This window comes from Cydia fagiglandana, chromosome 2 (genome assembly GCF_963556715.1).
Source record: "Cydia fagiglandana chromosome 2, ilCydFagi1.1, whole genome shotgun sequence".
In the NCBI taxonomy this organism is placed as follows: domain Eukaryota; kingdom Metazoa; phylum Arthropoda; class Insecta; order Lepidoptera; family Tortricidae; genus Cydia; species Cydia fagiglandana.
In genome coordinates, this window is record NC_085933.1 from 22972974 (window position 1) to 22990786 (window position 17813).

General features: G+C 36.5%; 2 protein-coding genes across 5 annotated transcripts; one reads left to right on the plus strand and one right to left on the minus strand.

Annotated features, from left to right (window-relative positions):
• The first annotated feature begins 461 nt into the window (after positions 1-461).
• On the plus strand, positions 462-1613 carry LOC134679695 (small ribosomal subunit protein bS16m). Its single transcript, XM_063538643.1, has 3 exons — positions 462-658; positions 817-976; positions 1445-1613. The coding sequence occupies exons 1-3, from the start codon at positions 542-544 to the stop codon at positions 1567-1569; spliced, it is 402 nt and encodes a 133-aa protein (XP_063394713.1). The 5' UTR covers positions 462-541; the 3' UTR covers positions 1570-1613.
• A 1135-nt stretch (positions 1614-2748) lies between these two features.
• On the minus strand, positions 2749-17659 carry LOC134678754 (receptor expression-enhancing protein 5). 4 transcript variants are annotated; one of them, XM_063537455.1, is made up of 6 exons: positions 17438-17659; positions 17136-17368; positions 9143-9266; positions 6517-6615; positions 4346-4387; positions 2755-2833 (listed from the first exon to the last, which is right to left on the minus strand). In XM_063537455.1, the coding sequence occupies exons 1-4, from the start codon at positions 17565-17567 to the stop codon at positions 6524-6526; spliced, it is 579 nt and encodes a 192-aa protein (XP_063393525.1). In that variant the 5' UTR covers positions 17568-17659; the 3' UTR covers positions 2755-2833; positions 4346-4387; positions 6517-6523. The 4 variants fall into 4 exon arrangements, with proteins under 4 accessions (XP_063393533.1, XP_063393540.1, XP_063393548.1 ...); XM_063537463.1 differs by lacking the exons at positions 4346-4387; positions 6517-6615 and adding an exon at positions 8302-8389 and having other exon boundaries at positions 2749-2833; XM_063537478.1 differs by lacking the exon at positions 6517-6615 and having other exon boundaries at positions 2750-2833.
• Positions 17660-17813: the final 154 nt, after the last annotated feature.

The following is a 17813-nucleotide window of genomic DNA, read 5'->3' on the forward strand; positions in this document are numbered from 1 at the left end:
AAATTTTCACAGATGATGTATTTCTGTTGCCGCTATAACAACAAATACTAAAAACAGAATAAAATAAAGATTTAAGTGGGGCTCCCATACAGCAAACGTGATTTTTGACCAAAGTTAAGCAACGTCGGGCGTGGTCAGTACATGGATGGGTGACTGTTTTCTTTTTGCATTTTTTTCCGTTTTTTTTTTTGCTTTATAGTACGGAACCCTTCGTGCGCGAGTCCGACTCGCACTTGCCCGGTTTTTATATTAATTGACCAGTTTTAAACATATCCAGAACAGCGTATTAGGTTACGCCTTACGTCAATTACGTTATTTGGGCCATATAACCGTTTAAACTGTTACTCAAATATGTGCCCTAATGTCAGTACATAAGATGTATATTTCAATGACAATTTTGCTGTTAGGTTTATTATCAAGCTCGTATCTACTGGAACATAGCCTTCAGCTCGCTGTCATTGTCAAATATCTATAAAATTGGAGGTTATAAATTGTCTTACGTGAAAAAATATTTGATATATTAATTATATTTGTATAGAAAATGCCGTTGCCACCAGCCAGTGGAACTGGTCGGTACTTTGCCAAAGCAGCCAAGTCCATACGTTTGGTCCGACATGGCTGTACTAACAGGCCATTCTTTCATATTTCCGTAACTCATGTAAGTGTACATTATTATTTATATTTCTTATATCATTTGGATTGTGTATGATTTCCCCTATTACTACCTTATTCTTTTAAGTTATTTTCACGAACTAACCCTAAAATAACTATAAATCTACTCAGTAGTAATATAGTAATAAAATTGTTTTGTTATAGCGTAAAAGAACGACTACACAACCAGTGATTGAACAATTAGGATCCTTTGACCCAATGCCAAATGTGTCCAATGAGAAATTAGTAGCCTTGAATCTGGAAAGACTGAAGTACTGGCTTGGTAAGGGGGCTCATGTAACACCACCAGTAGCTGAGTTATTAGGTGAGTTCTGTTTTATAAACTGTTCAATGTTCATATTATTTTATTTTGTTATGGTGTCAATATTATATTTAACTATAACACTTTAAACTCTCGCGTTTTGTACACGTATTTAATTACACAATTTATGTTTAACTAGTTCCATTTAGAAAACTTGCCTCTGCCTGTGACTTTGTAACTATCCTATGTCCAGCTTTGGGACTATAAACTATCTTTTAACCAAATTTTGTGTGAATTGGTTTAGATGTTTAACACAATCAGGGCCAAGAACCCGACTGTTGGGTACACTGTTTGTAGCGGCTACGCACTACATATGGCAAAACTGTGGCTATGCACTACGAGGGTAACCTGTAGCACTTAGTGGCAATGAAAACTTACAAAATTACTTTCACATTTATTATTAAGTGTTAAGGATTTAAATAGTGATGACCTACCTCATGAGCAAAGCCTAAGACTTACACTAAATTACAGGTTTGTCGGGCTTCTTCCCAATCCACCCGCGCTCCTACATGACTGCGTGGCGGAACCGGCAGACGGAGGAGCTGGCTCAACAACAGGAGGCTGAAAAGGCAGCCAGCGCTCCTGCTACCTCTTAGATTACTTTATTTAGATTGTTAGTTTAATAAATAGTATAAATATATATGTTTTTGATTTTATACTTGCCTAATTAAATGCATAATAAATGAAACTGGTGGTGCTACAGTTTACTTACACACATTTATATAGCAGTAAATTTTTCATAGCCTTCAGTACTCTTCGCCTTAGGTTCTTGATTAACACATTCACTGGCCCCGACACACATGCCCCCTGGCAGTGAATGCATTAAAGAGCGAGGGATAAATAAAACATCAATTTAAAAATGAACTCGTTTTTATTACGTGAAAAATGACAGGACTAAAACTCCTCCTTCCAAGTGCATACAATAAAATTACATGTTGACAGCCAAATCATCAAAGGCACACTACCATGGTATTCAATCACAAGCAAATGTGAAAAACTTTAAACTTTTATAACATTGATGGCAAAAAAATAACTCCTAAGCTATAACTTCGAACTAGTATAACAATATAATGTAAATGCTTGCTATAAATTTTTATACAAAATGTAGAAAAATTGTTTTGTATAGTCTGCCTGTCAAATGTGGAAATTTGCGTAACCTAAAAACACATGTTTTGTAACGAATGAGACATTATTTGTTCTCTACTAACATTCCTTGAGCAAAAGTTATTGCATAATATACAACAGGAAAAAATTAAATCAATTCCGTTATGAGATCTAGAAACGATAAAATATGCCCATGATTAACATTAACGTTTCTATCAAGATCTTACAGGCAAAAAGAAAAGATTCAACTAAGATTTGAGTAGGTACTAAAAAAAAGTTACAAATAGAAGAAAGTTACGATCGTAAAAAAAATCCTTAACTACTTTATATTACACGGTTTCCTTAACAAAATGGAAAATAAATCAATTATCATTGTGTAGTCAAATCGGATGACAGATGTTACAATACTTTTAGGTCAAAACTAAGGTGTTTTCCTTTTTTTTTCGAAGCCGTGATCGTCAACTATCTGATGCAATTGACCCTTATTGGACAACGGCAACTTTTTGCCGAGTTAATCAAAAAAGCACCTATACAGAAATACATTTAAAGAATAATCTTGCACAGCTGACACGGCGCCTGTCAATAAGTAATAATTAATTTGACAGACTGTGCTACACATATTTTCATATATTAAATGGCGTGATTGTGCAGTAAGCTCGGCATGAAGTGGGTGCATATTTGTACTTTTTGCTCCCGAAATTGTTTTTGTCATCGGTTAGTTGGTCTTCCCGATGGTATCCTTGACGACGCGGCTGGCTGTAAATATAAATATATCATTAATATAATTGTTTTTGAATAAATACCTCTTGTATACAGGATGGCACAAAAATAGGTTGATATTTTTTAAGTGAACATTGTTGGTAATTTTAAATTTTACCTAGACTACTTATTTTATTTTGAAAGATGATGACGTTTTTTTCTTCTATCAGTTAAATGATTGTAGTTTTATTTTTAGTCACATTTTGTAAAAGGTGTGTTAATTTTTGGCTTGTATATCTCCTCCTGGCATGGAAATGAAATATAACCTAAGGGCATTGATTGCTTCGCCACATACACATACTTATGTAATTGTAAAACCAGACTTAAATTATATCTTGCGGGTTGATTGACCAAGACCATTGGTTCACAGGTATATAGCATAAAATTATGTCACAGGTGGCCTAAATAATGAATAGTTTTAAAATGCTAATGGAAATGTTAGACAATGTGGTGTACAGTAAACCAAAATATTTGTTCCCTTTGAACCTTGGGGGAATGCACGAAGGTTGATATTCTTCGCGCGGCTTCTTTGGCGGTCAAAAGGTTATTGTGATCCCCAAGTGTGAAGTGTGATGATGTCGTTTGTGTCCTAAGGGCTACGTGATGTGTCGGTTGTTGCCTCAATGAGGTGAAAATGTGAATAAATATTATAAATACATACATATTTTAAGGACAATATACACAAATCATGAATACAAACTTTTTTAGGTCTCATTTAAAATCTATCATCAATAAGTAATGTTCCCATAGCCGCCAGTAAAGCGCCGCTATCACGCGCACAGCTAATTTATTATTAGACCAATAAAAGTACACAATAGGTTAGTGAGGCCAGAAAATATTAGATACCTATATTATAAAATAGGCCTCAAGTGAAAGTCATGATAGATATTAAGTTCACTAGACTTAAATCACCATTGTTATAAAAATGTGTAAGAACGAGATGCTACTTAGAAAATACGATTATTTTTCTCTTTAGCTTTGATAAATCTAAACTTCTGGCAGAAAATAATCATTTTAGGCGTCAGTCCAAGAGTTAGTGCAAGACATAAGCAACACAATAAATATTATTAAATTCTACACAATTAATTAATGACATGAGAGTTCACACAGTGCCTACTGATGTTATGATACAATAATGATAATGAATTATACCTTATTACTACGTTATAAAGCCTTAGTCTGCTACGTAAGTAGGTATGATATATTGTAAATATACTTTCGAGTGAAATATTTGATTAATATAATGTTATCAATGTTTCTAGTATTTTTTAAAGTCCTGGCCGCGTAGCCAAGATGCCGATCGCTTACGCTCCGTAGCGATCGAAACGCAACTGTCACTGTCGCACTTATATGGAAGAGTGATAGAGAGACATAATGCTTTTCGTTGTCGAAGCGATAGCGATTGTAACCTTGGCTAGGCCGGCTGGACGTTGTTAGTTATTATTATTTCCGACCAGATAGTTTATAAGCAAATCTAAAAACCAACTTAATTCCAATCTATTCACTTACCATTGAATTTTGCATGAACTTTACTGCATTAATCCATTTTACCTAAAACCAGTTATCAGGTTAATATCGGACATTATTGGCTACATTCTAGTTTATACGGATTTTGCAAAATAAGTATGAGTAAACGTAAACAAATGATAATCGCTTTTATAAAAAAGGTGAAAAAATATAATAGACTATGTCTATAACAGATAACTGAATTCATAAAACTGCATGGTCGGGCAAGAATTCGTATTCATACATACTATAAAGGCAGCTGAACTAGGTAGCGCTAATAGTGGTATTGCGCCGTACATATCACCATGCTCAAATTGTCAACAGTCAATAAAAGCAATATTGAAAAATAATCGGAGTTTAGATTTAACTGTTAAGAATTTGCATGCAATTTTCGTTACATTGTCTACTTCATCTGATCAAAATTTTGTATGTACATAGTTTACCTCAGCAGTCGTCAATGTAATGTAAACTGTATGGTCTGTATGCATGTTCTTGCTAGTGTCTAAGCTTTTTTTTAATTCCATTTTTGGCACTGTTGTCTAATCTATACAGTAAGTACATTATAGTAACTCATGGTCACAAAACTCACATAACGAAATCTTGCTCAACTTTGCACATTTATTACCTACTTCAGTTTACTACAATATTAGTATAAAATGGGTGTCGTCTATGGTACAACTACGTCTACGGCGACCAAACAAAACAAAAAAAACATACACGCAACGGTAAACTAATTCTTGCGGGTTACATATTAAGCTTTTTCTTCAGGTTGTCCAATTTAATTTTAGTGTCACGCACCAACTTTTGGACCTCAGTTTCATAATCGCCCGTTTCCGATACGGGTACTATATTCGCTGCGTCACGCACTGTACAATATGTATATTTTTAACAAAATATATGTGACAAGGGGGTAAGAGGTTTAATGGTGTAAATGTGAATACCGTAAATAAGTTCAGCCGGCCTAGCCAAGGTTACAATCGCTATCGCTTCGACAACGAAAACCATTATGTCTCTCTATCACACTTCCATATTAGTGCGACAGTGACAGTTGCGTTTCGATCGCTACGGAGCGTAAGCGATCGGCATCTTGGCTACACGGCCAGGTATTTTTCATACAACACTAAACAGGTTGAAAAACAAAACAATGTTACAAAAAGTAATCTACTACAATCGGTTTAGAATTTGTGATTATCTACTTCGTTAGGAAGTGAGACTTGTTACAGACCTATATAAGTAACCTCGTTGTATCATCCCTACCTAAATGGTCAGCTTCCAGAGGTTGAACAATTAATTATGTCGGATTGTACTACGTATTGTTTTTAAATATATACCTTCATCAGTAACGTCACGACCACGACATTGAGCGACTTGCAACGGCGGCAGCGATAATCATAGGCAAGACACAGCGATCTGATCTTTCGTTCCCACCAAAAAGAATAGATAGTATAGAGGGGTCCTGTCATAGTAAATGTTGTAGGTAGTCACTGTAAATTTACTGCCATCTATCGACACACGACTATAACTCAAAATAAACACGTATAAAATTATCAAAAAAATTAATATATATGGATAAATGTTTGTATTATTTTTATATCATTTGACCCATGTTTATTCACTGATATCTTATGTGTTAAAATTGTTAAATATGAAACGGTGTCGTCACGCCATCTAGCCGAGAATAGGCTAAAGGTGTGTGCCATCTATCCGAGAATGACTTTTTCTTGATTTCCGAGGCACGTTTTTTTCTTAGACTTTATTCATCTTATACCAAGTTACATATGTCTTTGGTTCCCACCAATGGTTGTAGCTACCGCCGTCGCCAGTAATTTCGTGGTAATTTGCATTAGTTGCACTATACTTGGTTTTTAATTATTTTTAATTTTTCTTTATCGCCGAAAATTAAAGTATGTGAGTATGTTTTTACTATGTTTTTGTAAGGTTTGTGACTTAAACTACATATAAAATTTGTCTGTTTGCAGAATAAGACATAGAAGACCATAGACAAAACCCTCGTTGGAAGCAGAGGGGCTACCGCGAAAACCGAAATTCGTAAATTGCGGGGATCTTTCTCTTTTACTCCAATGAAGGCGTATTAAGGGTGACAGAGAAAGATGCCCGCAATTTACGAACTTCGATTTTCGCGGTTATAGCCAAGAACCGAAAAGGTGTTATACCTTGCGCTTAGTCAGAATGTAGATTCTGCAATTTTTTGTTGAAGGCGTCGAAAGTTTTGTCCATGTTTTTGTTTAAGTTCCTTACAATGTCCTTAAGTTCTGAAAAACAGTTTTGTATTTATTACGCATTTATTTTTATGGTTAAAAACTTTCGTAATGTATACTTTCAAACATGTTTTAACCTACTGGCTTATTTGAAGCTGGGGGCTATAAAGAAATGGATGTTGGGGTTTTTCAGTCGATTTTGGCGGAACCCCTATCTAAAACTGCAAAATTAGTGTACCATTTTTTTGATTACTAGTATAACATTTATTGAAACTAGATAATGTAATGTAATGTGTGTGTGATGTAGGTAATGTAGAGGCCCAACGGAGCCGACATGTCCCGTTTGATAAAGGTTCCCTTTAAAATACGAAGATTTAAAAAAAAGAAAAATACCTACTGGCTTTGTAAAATTTAATGATTATACTTACACCGTTCTTCATAGACGTCTAAACAGTTATAATGCAATTCTTTTGAACATATCTGTCCTAGCATAACTAATAGATGATTATAAATTCTATTGTTAGGGGTTCAGATTGTAACATGTCTATACGTTGTGCTAAAATATATTTGACTCTTTAGTTTTCTATTGATTTCTTTTGACGACCGGTCTGGCCTAGTGGGTAGTGACCCTGCCTATGAAGCCGATGGTCCCGGGTTCGAATCCTGGTAAGGGCATTTATTAGTATGATGATACAGATATTTGTTCCTGAGTCATGGTTGTTTTCTATGTATTTAAGTATTTATACATTATATACCTTGTTTTTATTGAATTCCGTTAACTTCGGGGTATGGTTAAGTACGTTTAAGAGAACTAAATGGCATAGTTAATTTACAAAAAAAAATATTTTTTTTGCTTGTTTTGAAAAAAAAAAAAGTTTAAAAAGTAATTAAATGTAGCATATAGCGTTGTTGTAACACGGGCATTACATTTAACTCAACCAAACAATTGAAATCTGTGACATATCAATGTCATTTCGAACATCGATCGACCGAGATTGTACTTAAGTTTAGTAGCAAATGCATGAACTCATTCTAAATACTAATCAATATGTAAACCGGCCCTAAGGCAAGTGTACACGCTTGTAGAGGCCTTATAGGAAAAAAATAAATTATTAATTATCTCCGTAATGGAGTTAATTAGAATATCGGTGGCTTTGAGAAATTAAGAATTTAAGCTCAGGAATGCACCCCTGAAATTAACGGAAATAAAAAAAAACACGGTGTATATATCGTTGTCTGAGTACCCACAACACAAGCTTTCTTGAGCTTACCGTGGGGCTCAGTCAATTTGTGTAAAAATGTCCTGTAATATTTATTTATTTATTTATTTCTGGTTTCTATATAGATTGGTCTTTACAGTCAATTGTGCGTGTTGATGTACTAAAGATACTATGATATAAATAATCGCATTTACATAAAAAATATGTGTATGTATTCACTATATGTCTGTGTGGGTTGTAAATGAATAAATCCCGTGATATTTCCGATGGAATACAAACACACCATAAACCATTACAGAAAGGACTATGCATATTATATATGCACGTATTGGCTCCTCTACACGATGAGCCAACACCGGCCAATCCAAGGGACACATTTATGCGTTAGAGGGAGCAAGCAATATTGCTATCTCATTTTACCGCATGGCTGCGTCCCTTGGGAGTGGCCAGCGTTGGCCCATCATGTAGAGGAGCCGTATGAGACAAGACCGTCACAAGAACCACCACCGTGCAGAAGTACCTTTGACATTAGTCAGTATGCAGTTCGTCAATTTTTTTGGTAATGGCCGCAAACGCTTTATCTACATTTTTATTTACGGCCTTTGCAACTGAAAATTAAATGCACGATTTAGCATTTGTCGAGATGACAATTTATATTTATTTATATACCTAATTTACTCTGCTTTATCTTTATTTAGTATTAAAATTAACTTCGCAGATATAATGGCTCCACTACACGATTGGCCAACGCCGGCCACTCCAAGGGACGCATTTATGCGTTACAGGGAGCAAGTGATATTGCTATCTCATTCTACCGCATGGCTGCGTCCCTTGGAGTGGCCGGCGTTGGCCCATCGTGTAGAGGAGCCATAAGCTTGAGGTTCCGAATCGGGCACCGTGGAACGACGCTGAACTTGTGGTTGAACATTGTCTGTTTTTCGACGACAACTTTTTATTGACCAAACAAAACTAAATTTAGTAAGGATCTTGAGAACTTGTCCAGGAAAATCCCTCCTAAATTTCACGACTCTTTGTCAACATTATTTAAAGTTGTCTTCGAAAAAATTCTCATGACCAATCAAAACCATGCCATCATTCCACAGTGCATCGGTATATTTAGCCACCAAAAGCGGTCGGATGTTACACCATACGTCTGCTATAGAGGAAAATGCCAACGATGGTTCATGTAAAGTTGGCGGTCCGCGCCGCGACAGAGACGAGCTACCGAGACGGAAGACCGCGACAGACAGTCGCAAGACAGAGACAGACGCGAGAGTCTCTGTCTCGTGACGGTCACGGTCTCCGGTCGCGGTCGCTTCAGTCTCTGTCGCGGCGCGAACTTCCACCTTAGATGTATTTACCTGCGCTAGCAGCAGCGTCGATCTGCGAGTGGTGCTTCTGGTAGTAGGGGCGGATGATGCGGCGGTAGAGGACGAGAGAGCCGTTCAGCTCTCCGGGCAGGTAGCACCATATGATGAAGATGCACTGCGGATTGAAAACAAGGGTTGTGAGACCACTAAACGCACGTTCTATGATGCTGTGTTCGAGCGAAACTGCGCGTGAGCGGCGCATTTGCACGTTCTGAACGGACCTTTCGAGGCATCAGGCAATCTTTTAATGTAAAATACACATATATTACGTCGCTTTATTGGCCATTGCAGGGTAACTCCCTGCAATGGCCAATAACTCCTGTGCGAGTTAATGAGCGCGATCTAGCTTTACTTAGGTATTAATACATTCGGCAAAACGGCAAGATGTACCTCTACAGAATACATCATCATCATCATCATAATCCCAAAACCTCCCAGGCAAATAATTTTTGCCACCGTGTAGAAAATTACTAGAGATAGCAGTATCTGTCACAGTGAATGAATTCAAGAATGCAGCACCTAAGTGCAGATTGCTCATCTAGCCAATAAAATAAAGTGGCTCCGATTTGAGAGACCTCGGCAGCATCCGATACCTACATTATTACAGTAAATGGAGCAATGGACCTGTCTAATGCAAATTGTAATTAAATTTTATGGGGGTGATTTTTAAAGGTACCTATTTTAACCTTTTGAACGCCCAACGGCGCATCCATTTGCCGTGCCACTGACGCCACGGGGGTAAAATTTAGTTTTGTGAATAAATAACGCCAACCTAAAGTGGGGTATTTTTCAGTAGATTTTCATCAAAAAATTATCGACTTCAAATGCCGTCTTTGGCGTCGTTGTTACGGTTTTGCGTTGACGTCAATTGCCGTCTGTTCAAAAGGTTAAAACATTTCACACTCTGATAACGAAAGTATTCTAACCACTATCGAACCCTATTCCCTGCCTTTCTAACGTCCTATTTTTAGGTTTAGGGGTCATCCATTAATTACGTCACACGTTTAGGGGGAGGGAGGGGGTCAAGAAAATGTGACATGTTGTGACATGGGGGAGGGGGGAGACACGAACTTTGTGACGTCACTTTAACTTCATCAGTAACCGAAAATTTATTTAAATTATTTAGTTCGCTGTACATTTAAATAACAAGTTTTTAAAACGAAAATAGTTTTTAATCGTTTAATTTTCTTTCCTAAGGAGTTTTGGGTTATAAAATTACTAATATTTATATCGTCAAAAATATTTTGAGAAAATATTAATAATACTTAGGTACTTACTTAATTCGATTTGGCGATTTCGTAGAAAAAATGTGACGTCACACTAGGGGGGGAGGGGTTTGCCAAATGTGACCAAGTGTGACAAGGGGGGGAGGGGTCAAAAAACCTAGAAATTGGTGTGACGTAATTAATGGATGACCCCTTAGAGGATATTCTCAATGAATGTGATGGATCGACCAACTATTTTTTGTTATTCTATTCCGTTTTAAATTAGGAGCCAACACTAGTTTAGAAAAATGTTGTAACATATAAATCATGTAATGGAGACGTGTTTTTGTTTAGTCGGGTTTATCCTCGTGCCGCTCACCATACAATTATAGCTAAGGAAGTTTGAATCTAGTTTTATTTACATTTGGGTTGAAATTCGTTTGTTCGAAAATTTTACGAAACAAATGAAAATATTATAGTTTGTTCGTTTTAATGAAGGTTGACATTCCATCGAAACTGATGTATACACATCTTGATGTAAAACGGCACAACTTATGAAACTCTATAAAAACATAATGCGGCAATGACGGCTAAGGGCCTATTCATAAATTAAGTACCTACGTCATTTCAAAATGGGGGGAGAGGGTCTAGACATCGGATGATGGTAGGAGGAAACGGGGACATTCTAAGCATGATTTTTGGATGATTCGGGGAGGGGGGAGGGGGGTCAAAAATCGTCAAAAATAGATGACGTAATTTACGAACAGCCCCTAATTTGTTAAGAAAATAGCTGACTGACGCATATATTCATATTCATATTCATATAGTTATTGCAATAGATAAGCAAAGAAGAGCCTAGCTAATCAGATAATCGGTGTAATCGGGACGGTTCCGACGCGGGCGCTGTGCCTCAATACCTAAGAGCAGACTTTGATAGTACCTATCTAACAGAATTCTTGTTTCTACCCGGACAAATTTGTCAAAAAAATTCAAACAGAAAAGTATACCTACTCAAATGTTTTTGACTGTTAAATAATGTAATTCCTTAATAATGGCTGCCATAGCATACCCACCGGTTATGCTTCACGTATGCATCATCACGTAATCTTCTCCGTGGCCATGACCATGAAAGCATGATTTTTGGATGATTGAGGGGGGGGGGGGGGGTCAAAAATCATCAAAAATAGATGACATAATTTATGAACTGCCCTTAATTTGTTAAAAAAATAGCTGACTGACGCATATAGGTATTGCAATAGATAAGCAAAGAAGAGCCTAGCTAATCAGATAATCGGTGTAATCGGGACGGTTTCGACGCGGGCGCAGTACCTCAATACCTAAGAGCAGACTTTGATAGTACCTATCTAACGGAATGCTTGTTTCTATCCGGACAAATTTGAAAGAAAATCAAACAGAAAAGTATACCTACTCAAATGTTTTTGACTGTTAAATAATTTAATTCCTTAATAATGGCTGCCATAGCATACCCACCGGTTATGCATATGCTTCACGTATGCATCACGTAATCTTCTCCGTGGCCATGACCATGAAAGCATGATTTTTGGATGATTGGGGGGGGGGGGGGTCAAAAATCGTCAAAAATAGATGACATAATTTATGAACAGCCCTTAATTTGTTAAAAAAATAGCTGACTGACGCATATAGGTATTGCAATAGATAAGCAAAGAAGAGCCTAGCTAATCAGATAGTTAATCGGTGTAATCGGGACGGTTTCGACGCGGGCGCAGTACCTCAATACCTAAGAGCAGACTTTGATAGTACCTATCTAACGGAATGCTTGTTTCTATCCGGACAAATTTGAAAAAAAAAATCAAACAGAAAAATATACCTACTCAAATGTTTTTGACTGTTAAATAATTTAATTCCTTAATAATGGCTGCCATAGCATACCCACCGGTTATGCTTCACGTATGCATCACGTAATCTTCTCCGTGTGGCCATGACCATGAGCATCACCGGTTGAATCAAAACCTCACTTAATTTTATATTGGCCGTGGGAGCAATAACTGTAGGTGTAGTATGGTGGGGAGCCAACGTGTTAATATAAGTATTACGATTTTTAATTAATTTGAAACCATTAAATAATTACTTCTGTAATCCGACAACCGGTTTTTTGCCCTTTCGGACTGGGATCCTACGATAGGTATGAGGTATAAATAAATATAAATATTATAGGGACATTCTTACACAAATTGACTAAGTCCCACGGTAAGCTCAAGAAGGCTTGTGTTGTGGGTACTCACGTACTCAGACAACGATAATTATACATAATATACAAATACTTAAATACATAGAAAACATCCATGACTCAGGAACAAATATCTGTGCTCATCACACAAATAAATGCCCTTACCGGGATTCGAACCCGGGACCATCGGCTTCGCAGACAGGGTCACTTCACTAAGTACCCACTAGGCCAGACCGGTCGTCGAAATATGTACCTATTCACTGAAATAAAGGTACCAACGATCGTATTGACGCGGATCCGTTGTTTTCAATCAAAAGAGTGAATTCATAATAACAGACGGCCTCGCGCCGGATTCGTCAGATCTATACGTGTGAACAAAGACCCGCGGCGGCGTGTGAAGTAGTCGTCACTAGCTGACGTTACTTCATCAACAAAACAACATCAAGTGCGTGTTGCATGAGTTCGTGACTCGTGTCATTCACGATGACGCGCAGATTGTCAAATCTAACCTTTAATAACATGACAATACGAGTCAAGGCACGCGTCTTCGTGAATGACACGAACTATACACTGTAGGTAGTATTTTAACCTTTTGGCCGCCGGACCTAGTCCGCAAAGACGCTCACTCACACGCCAGAGCAAATTTTAAGTAAACAACTAATAAAAAGTTTAGGGATTGCAAATAGTGATATCGATATTTACAATATTATGGTAAAAATCTTTTTAATTTAGCTTTGTTCTTATCCTGTTTTAATTTCATTCCAAATTGCCAAAATAAACATATGTTTTACACCCGAAAATGTTTAAAATATAGGGATTTAACATCAAAAACAACCACTAAACAATGTCGATTCAAGACGTGATATCGCCGCACTAGGCTGTACGAGAAGTCTTTTATACAAGACAACGGCGCCCATGGACTGCCCGCAATGCAGACCGACAAGGACTGTTTCCGCGCGGATCAAGTAATAATAGTCTCTAGGTCAACGGCGTAAGCGCTTGTCGGTACGTAAACTTTATTGGCGTAACGTTAAAGCTGCGCATCATGTGTCGATAAAGTCAATATACCGGAACTGTTTTAGTGAAAATTACACGTGGGTTGAATTTTTAATGAGTGAAGATATTATTCCGGAATTAGAATCTATCATTATAATTTCAGTTTGGTTTACATTAATCTATAGGTAAACTCTTATCAAAAAAACGTTCAACGACTTGTTACAAAAAAATTGCACATTAACTTCAATGTTATAACAATAAAAGTAAAGTCTGATAAACAGGTATGTCCCTGTACCACACTTGTGCGAAGCGGTCGCTGCGGTGTATCCCTTCCCACTAAGCTATAAAATAACATCAATTATTTTTTTTATTTATCTCTTCTGCAATTAAATAGTCCACAATCCACAATGGCAAATTTACTTGTCTGACTCTACTTTATAGAGCTAAAGAAGCTACCTGAACTTTAAATATAGTTATGCCTATCTGACTCTCGTTCTACGTATTCTAGTAAGTAGTTACCTACTATTCGTTGAAAAAAATTGGCGATTAACAAGTGTTCAAATACTTAGATAAAAACATATTTCTGACTTTATATTTACTTTAAAAATTCCCATATCGAGTTAACATTCCCATCCCTAGCTGTCTTTTATACAAGACAACGGCGACGAGGAACATGAAAAATGTTGAAAATTGGAGCAATTTTTTTAAATGCCTTATTATAAAAGAAGGGATTTACATAGCGGCTTAAAAAGCAAATAAATGAAAAAACAAAGACCTTAAATATGAACACGACTGTAAATGAAATTGCAATTGTTATTATTTTCACATTAACTCAGTGGTTGAATTTGTGTCTTGTATACAAGACGACGGCGCCAGCGTATCGTTCTATCGTTGTCTTCTATACCGGACAACGGCGGTCAAAGGGTTAAGGCAACTGTGGCTACTTTCTTACAACAATAGGGTGTCCAATATTGGGTAGTTTACTCTATAAGTAAAAGTAACGTTATTAACTTACGAAAACAATAACCGGCCAAGTGCGAGTCGGACTCGCGTTCCAAGGGTTCCGTACATTACTAAACTTTTAACAATATATTTTTTTTATATTTGTGAAACGCGAGTTAATTGCCTTTAAAAAACCAGTAGGGGTCGGATCAAAAACTACCTACCTAATTGGTCCGACTCACGCTTGACTACATATTTCTAATAGGTTTTCCTGTCATCTATAGGTAAAGATCTATTTTATGTATTTTTTTCAACATTTTAGACCCAGTAGTTTCGGAGATAAATGGGGGGGAATGGTTATTTTTTGCCTATTTTCTTGAATTACTTCTAAAATTATAAAAAAATATGTTTGAGATTCTCACATTGAGCTCTTTCATTTGAAATGTAGGTAACACGATATAGTTTGAAAAACTTAATTTTTTGATCTTCTCATTTACCCCCCAAAAGTGGCCCCCATGTTTAAAATTCATTTGTTTACGTTACATGTCTGTCTTTGGGTCACAAACTTACATATGTGTACCAAATTTCAACTTAATTGGTCCAGTAGTTTCGGAGAAAATAGGCTGTGACAGACGGACAGACAGACAGACAGACAGACAGACAGACGCACGAGTGATCCTATAAGGGTTCCGTTTTTTTCCTTTTGAGGTACGGAACCCTAAAAACGTGAAAATGGCCAATATATTGAGGAAGCCTCCCATGTCAAGCTCGACTATCGACTTACTATGCTATCCTAAGAAATATATTGTAGGTAAATCTTTTGACAAAGTTCACTAAGACCCACTTGCACCATTCTACTAACCCGGTGTTAACCGGTTAAACCTGGAGTTACCATGGTTACCCGTACAATTTGACACTGGGTTGACGGTTAAACCGCTTAACCCCGGGTTATTGGAATGGTGCAAGTGGGCCTAATTGAATGTGTCTCGATGTTTATTTAGGTGTCAAAACACCCGTAAACATGGTGCTCGAAAACAGTAAATAATACTATTTTATTTCAGTGAATAAGATTGAAGTTATCGGAATTCAACAAAAAACGATATCTATAAATAATATTGATTCAATACTTATCAGAATACCCGATATGGTCTACTCATAACCATAATAACCATTGTTTCAAATGCAAAATGGTTATTTAATTTACTAATGGGCAAACCAACAAACGTAATGTACCTACTCGTTAAGATAATTAAATAATTTACGACTTCAAAATAAAGTAGATAAAGGCCTAAGAATTACTCATATCATATTTCAGTGTCAAAAATGAATTCTTTATCTTATGTGAGTAATACAATACAGATAACATAATGTCTAGAACCGTGGAAATGATAAGGGCTGGCCAAGCAACTAGATCTAGAATAGTATAGAATTATAGAGTTAGAGTAGGCTTGTGCCTGCTTGGTCACTACAGAGAGCGCTCTGCTCTCGTTCAATCAAATACTAGTTCGGTTTTTTAGTTCCTTTAGTTCATTTTGGTTGTTGAGAGCTGGAATGAATATGAATCGATATCACAGTAGTTTTTTTATCTTTTGCAACTGAATTACAGTTCAAGTTGTATAATACCATACTGATGGTTAAACATCAAAAAGCTTGACACAAACAAATAATACATTTTCCTTCATGCTTTTCAGGTTTAGTGCTATTTGTCACTCTTTTATCGCTCTAGTTCTCGTTCATACTCATGCCAGCGTCATTGTGAACCATTTTGTTTAGTCCATTTTCTGTTTCACTCATGTCAATATGAATAATATTTATTTATTTAAGCCTTTATTTTTCCTTAAATAGTATTTCAGTAAGAAGTTTTCTGTTAATATTGTTTTTTATTTTACTAAATTAAGGACCCCTGTCGGGTATAGGCCTTCTCCATACTTTCCACCTTTCTCGGTCTGAATAATAATAGGCTGTATTATTATTATTATTGACACATTAGACCACAACAGACAGCGTGATAACTTATTTGAGTGGCGGCTAGCCAACCACCAGTTGATTAAGTCAAGTAAATTTGAAAAATTTATTACTTAATTGTCTAAAAGTTTTCATTCCGATAAATCAAAACTGAGTATGTGGACCAAAGGGATATAATTATGTAAATCATGTAAAAGAATTTTAATATGTAGGATAATTTTACAGATTTTACTGAATTTTCTTGTTCTATAGTTTGTAATTAGTTAATATTGTTATTTTCACAAATACTCATTGATATTGTCCACCTGGGAATGATGTCATTGATTTCAAGACTAAAGGTCAATGAGATTGGTCATACCATTAGGTATTGCATACTTTATACTTTGAAAAAATACCTGTCATGCCTACAATTTTTTCTATATACTTTTAATTACATTATTGTATTACCAATAAATAATAAGTTCTTTTGACTATATAGGAAAATCTAATGCATATTAATGTACTGTTAGTTGAAAAACAGGGTAAACCGGGCTTGATGCTATTGAAATTTTATAAGACATATCTCAATAGGTATTGTTAGATATATTGCACAATCTTTGAAAGAATAAATTTAGCATCAAAGTGATGAGTAATGTAATTAGTGAGTGACATACGGAAATGTACTGACCTTTATTAACCAATAGAGCGGGAACCATCCCACGATGAAGTCGGAGAAGTATTCAACGACCGAGAAACACGCGAACACCACCCAGTATGTCAGCCACTTCGTGTCGTCATCTTTCGAAGGGGACTCCAGAGCCCTCATAGACATGTAGGCAGGGTACACGAAACCAATCGAGTTGCATATCAGCTCAGCGCCGAATCCAAACACTAAATATAAACCGGTGAACGCCACCAGACCTGCCAACACAAAAGAACGTCAAAACCCGCTAAGGATATAAATAAACGTTAAAGAAAAAAAAGGCTCACCGACGAAAAGGTACAGTCTGTTCACGCCGGTTTTCGATTCCAATTTGTCGAAAGTCGTGGTCCATGGCTTGCTTTTGTCTCGCAGCTGGCGTTCTATCGCTTCCCTGTACTCTAACAATTTGGCACTCATGGTTGGAATATGGTGAGAGGCGTAGATGAGGTAAAACCGGCAGACAGTCCACGGCCACGACTCGTTGACAAGTAATGGCTGACGCTAACTTTTTTTATAATGTTGCCATGAGATAATAATATGGTGGCATGGTAGTTTAATTTTGTGACTGAAATTGTGTTTAATTTTATTATAACAATGTAATAAGTAAAAATATTATAGTTGAACACTTACTGAAACAAAAATTAATTGCTATAACCGAAATAT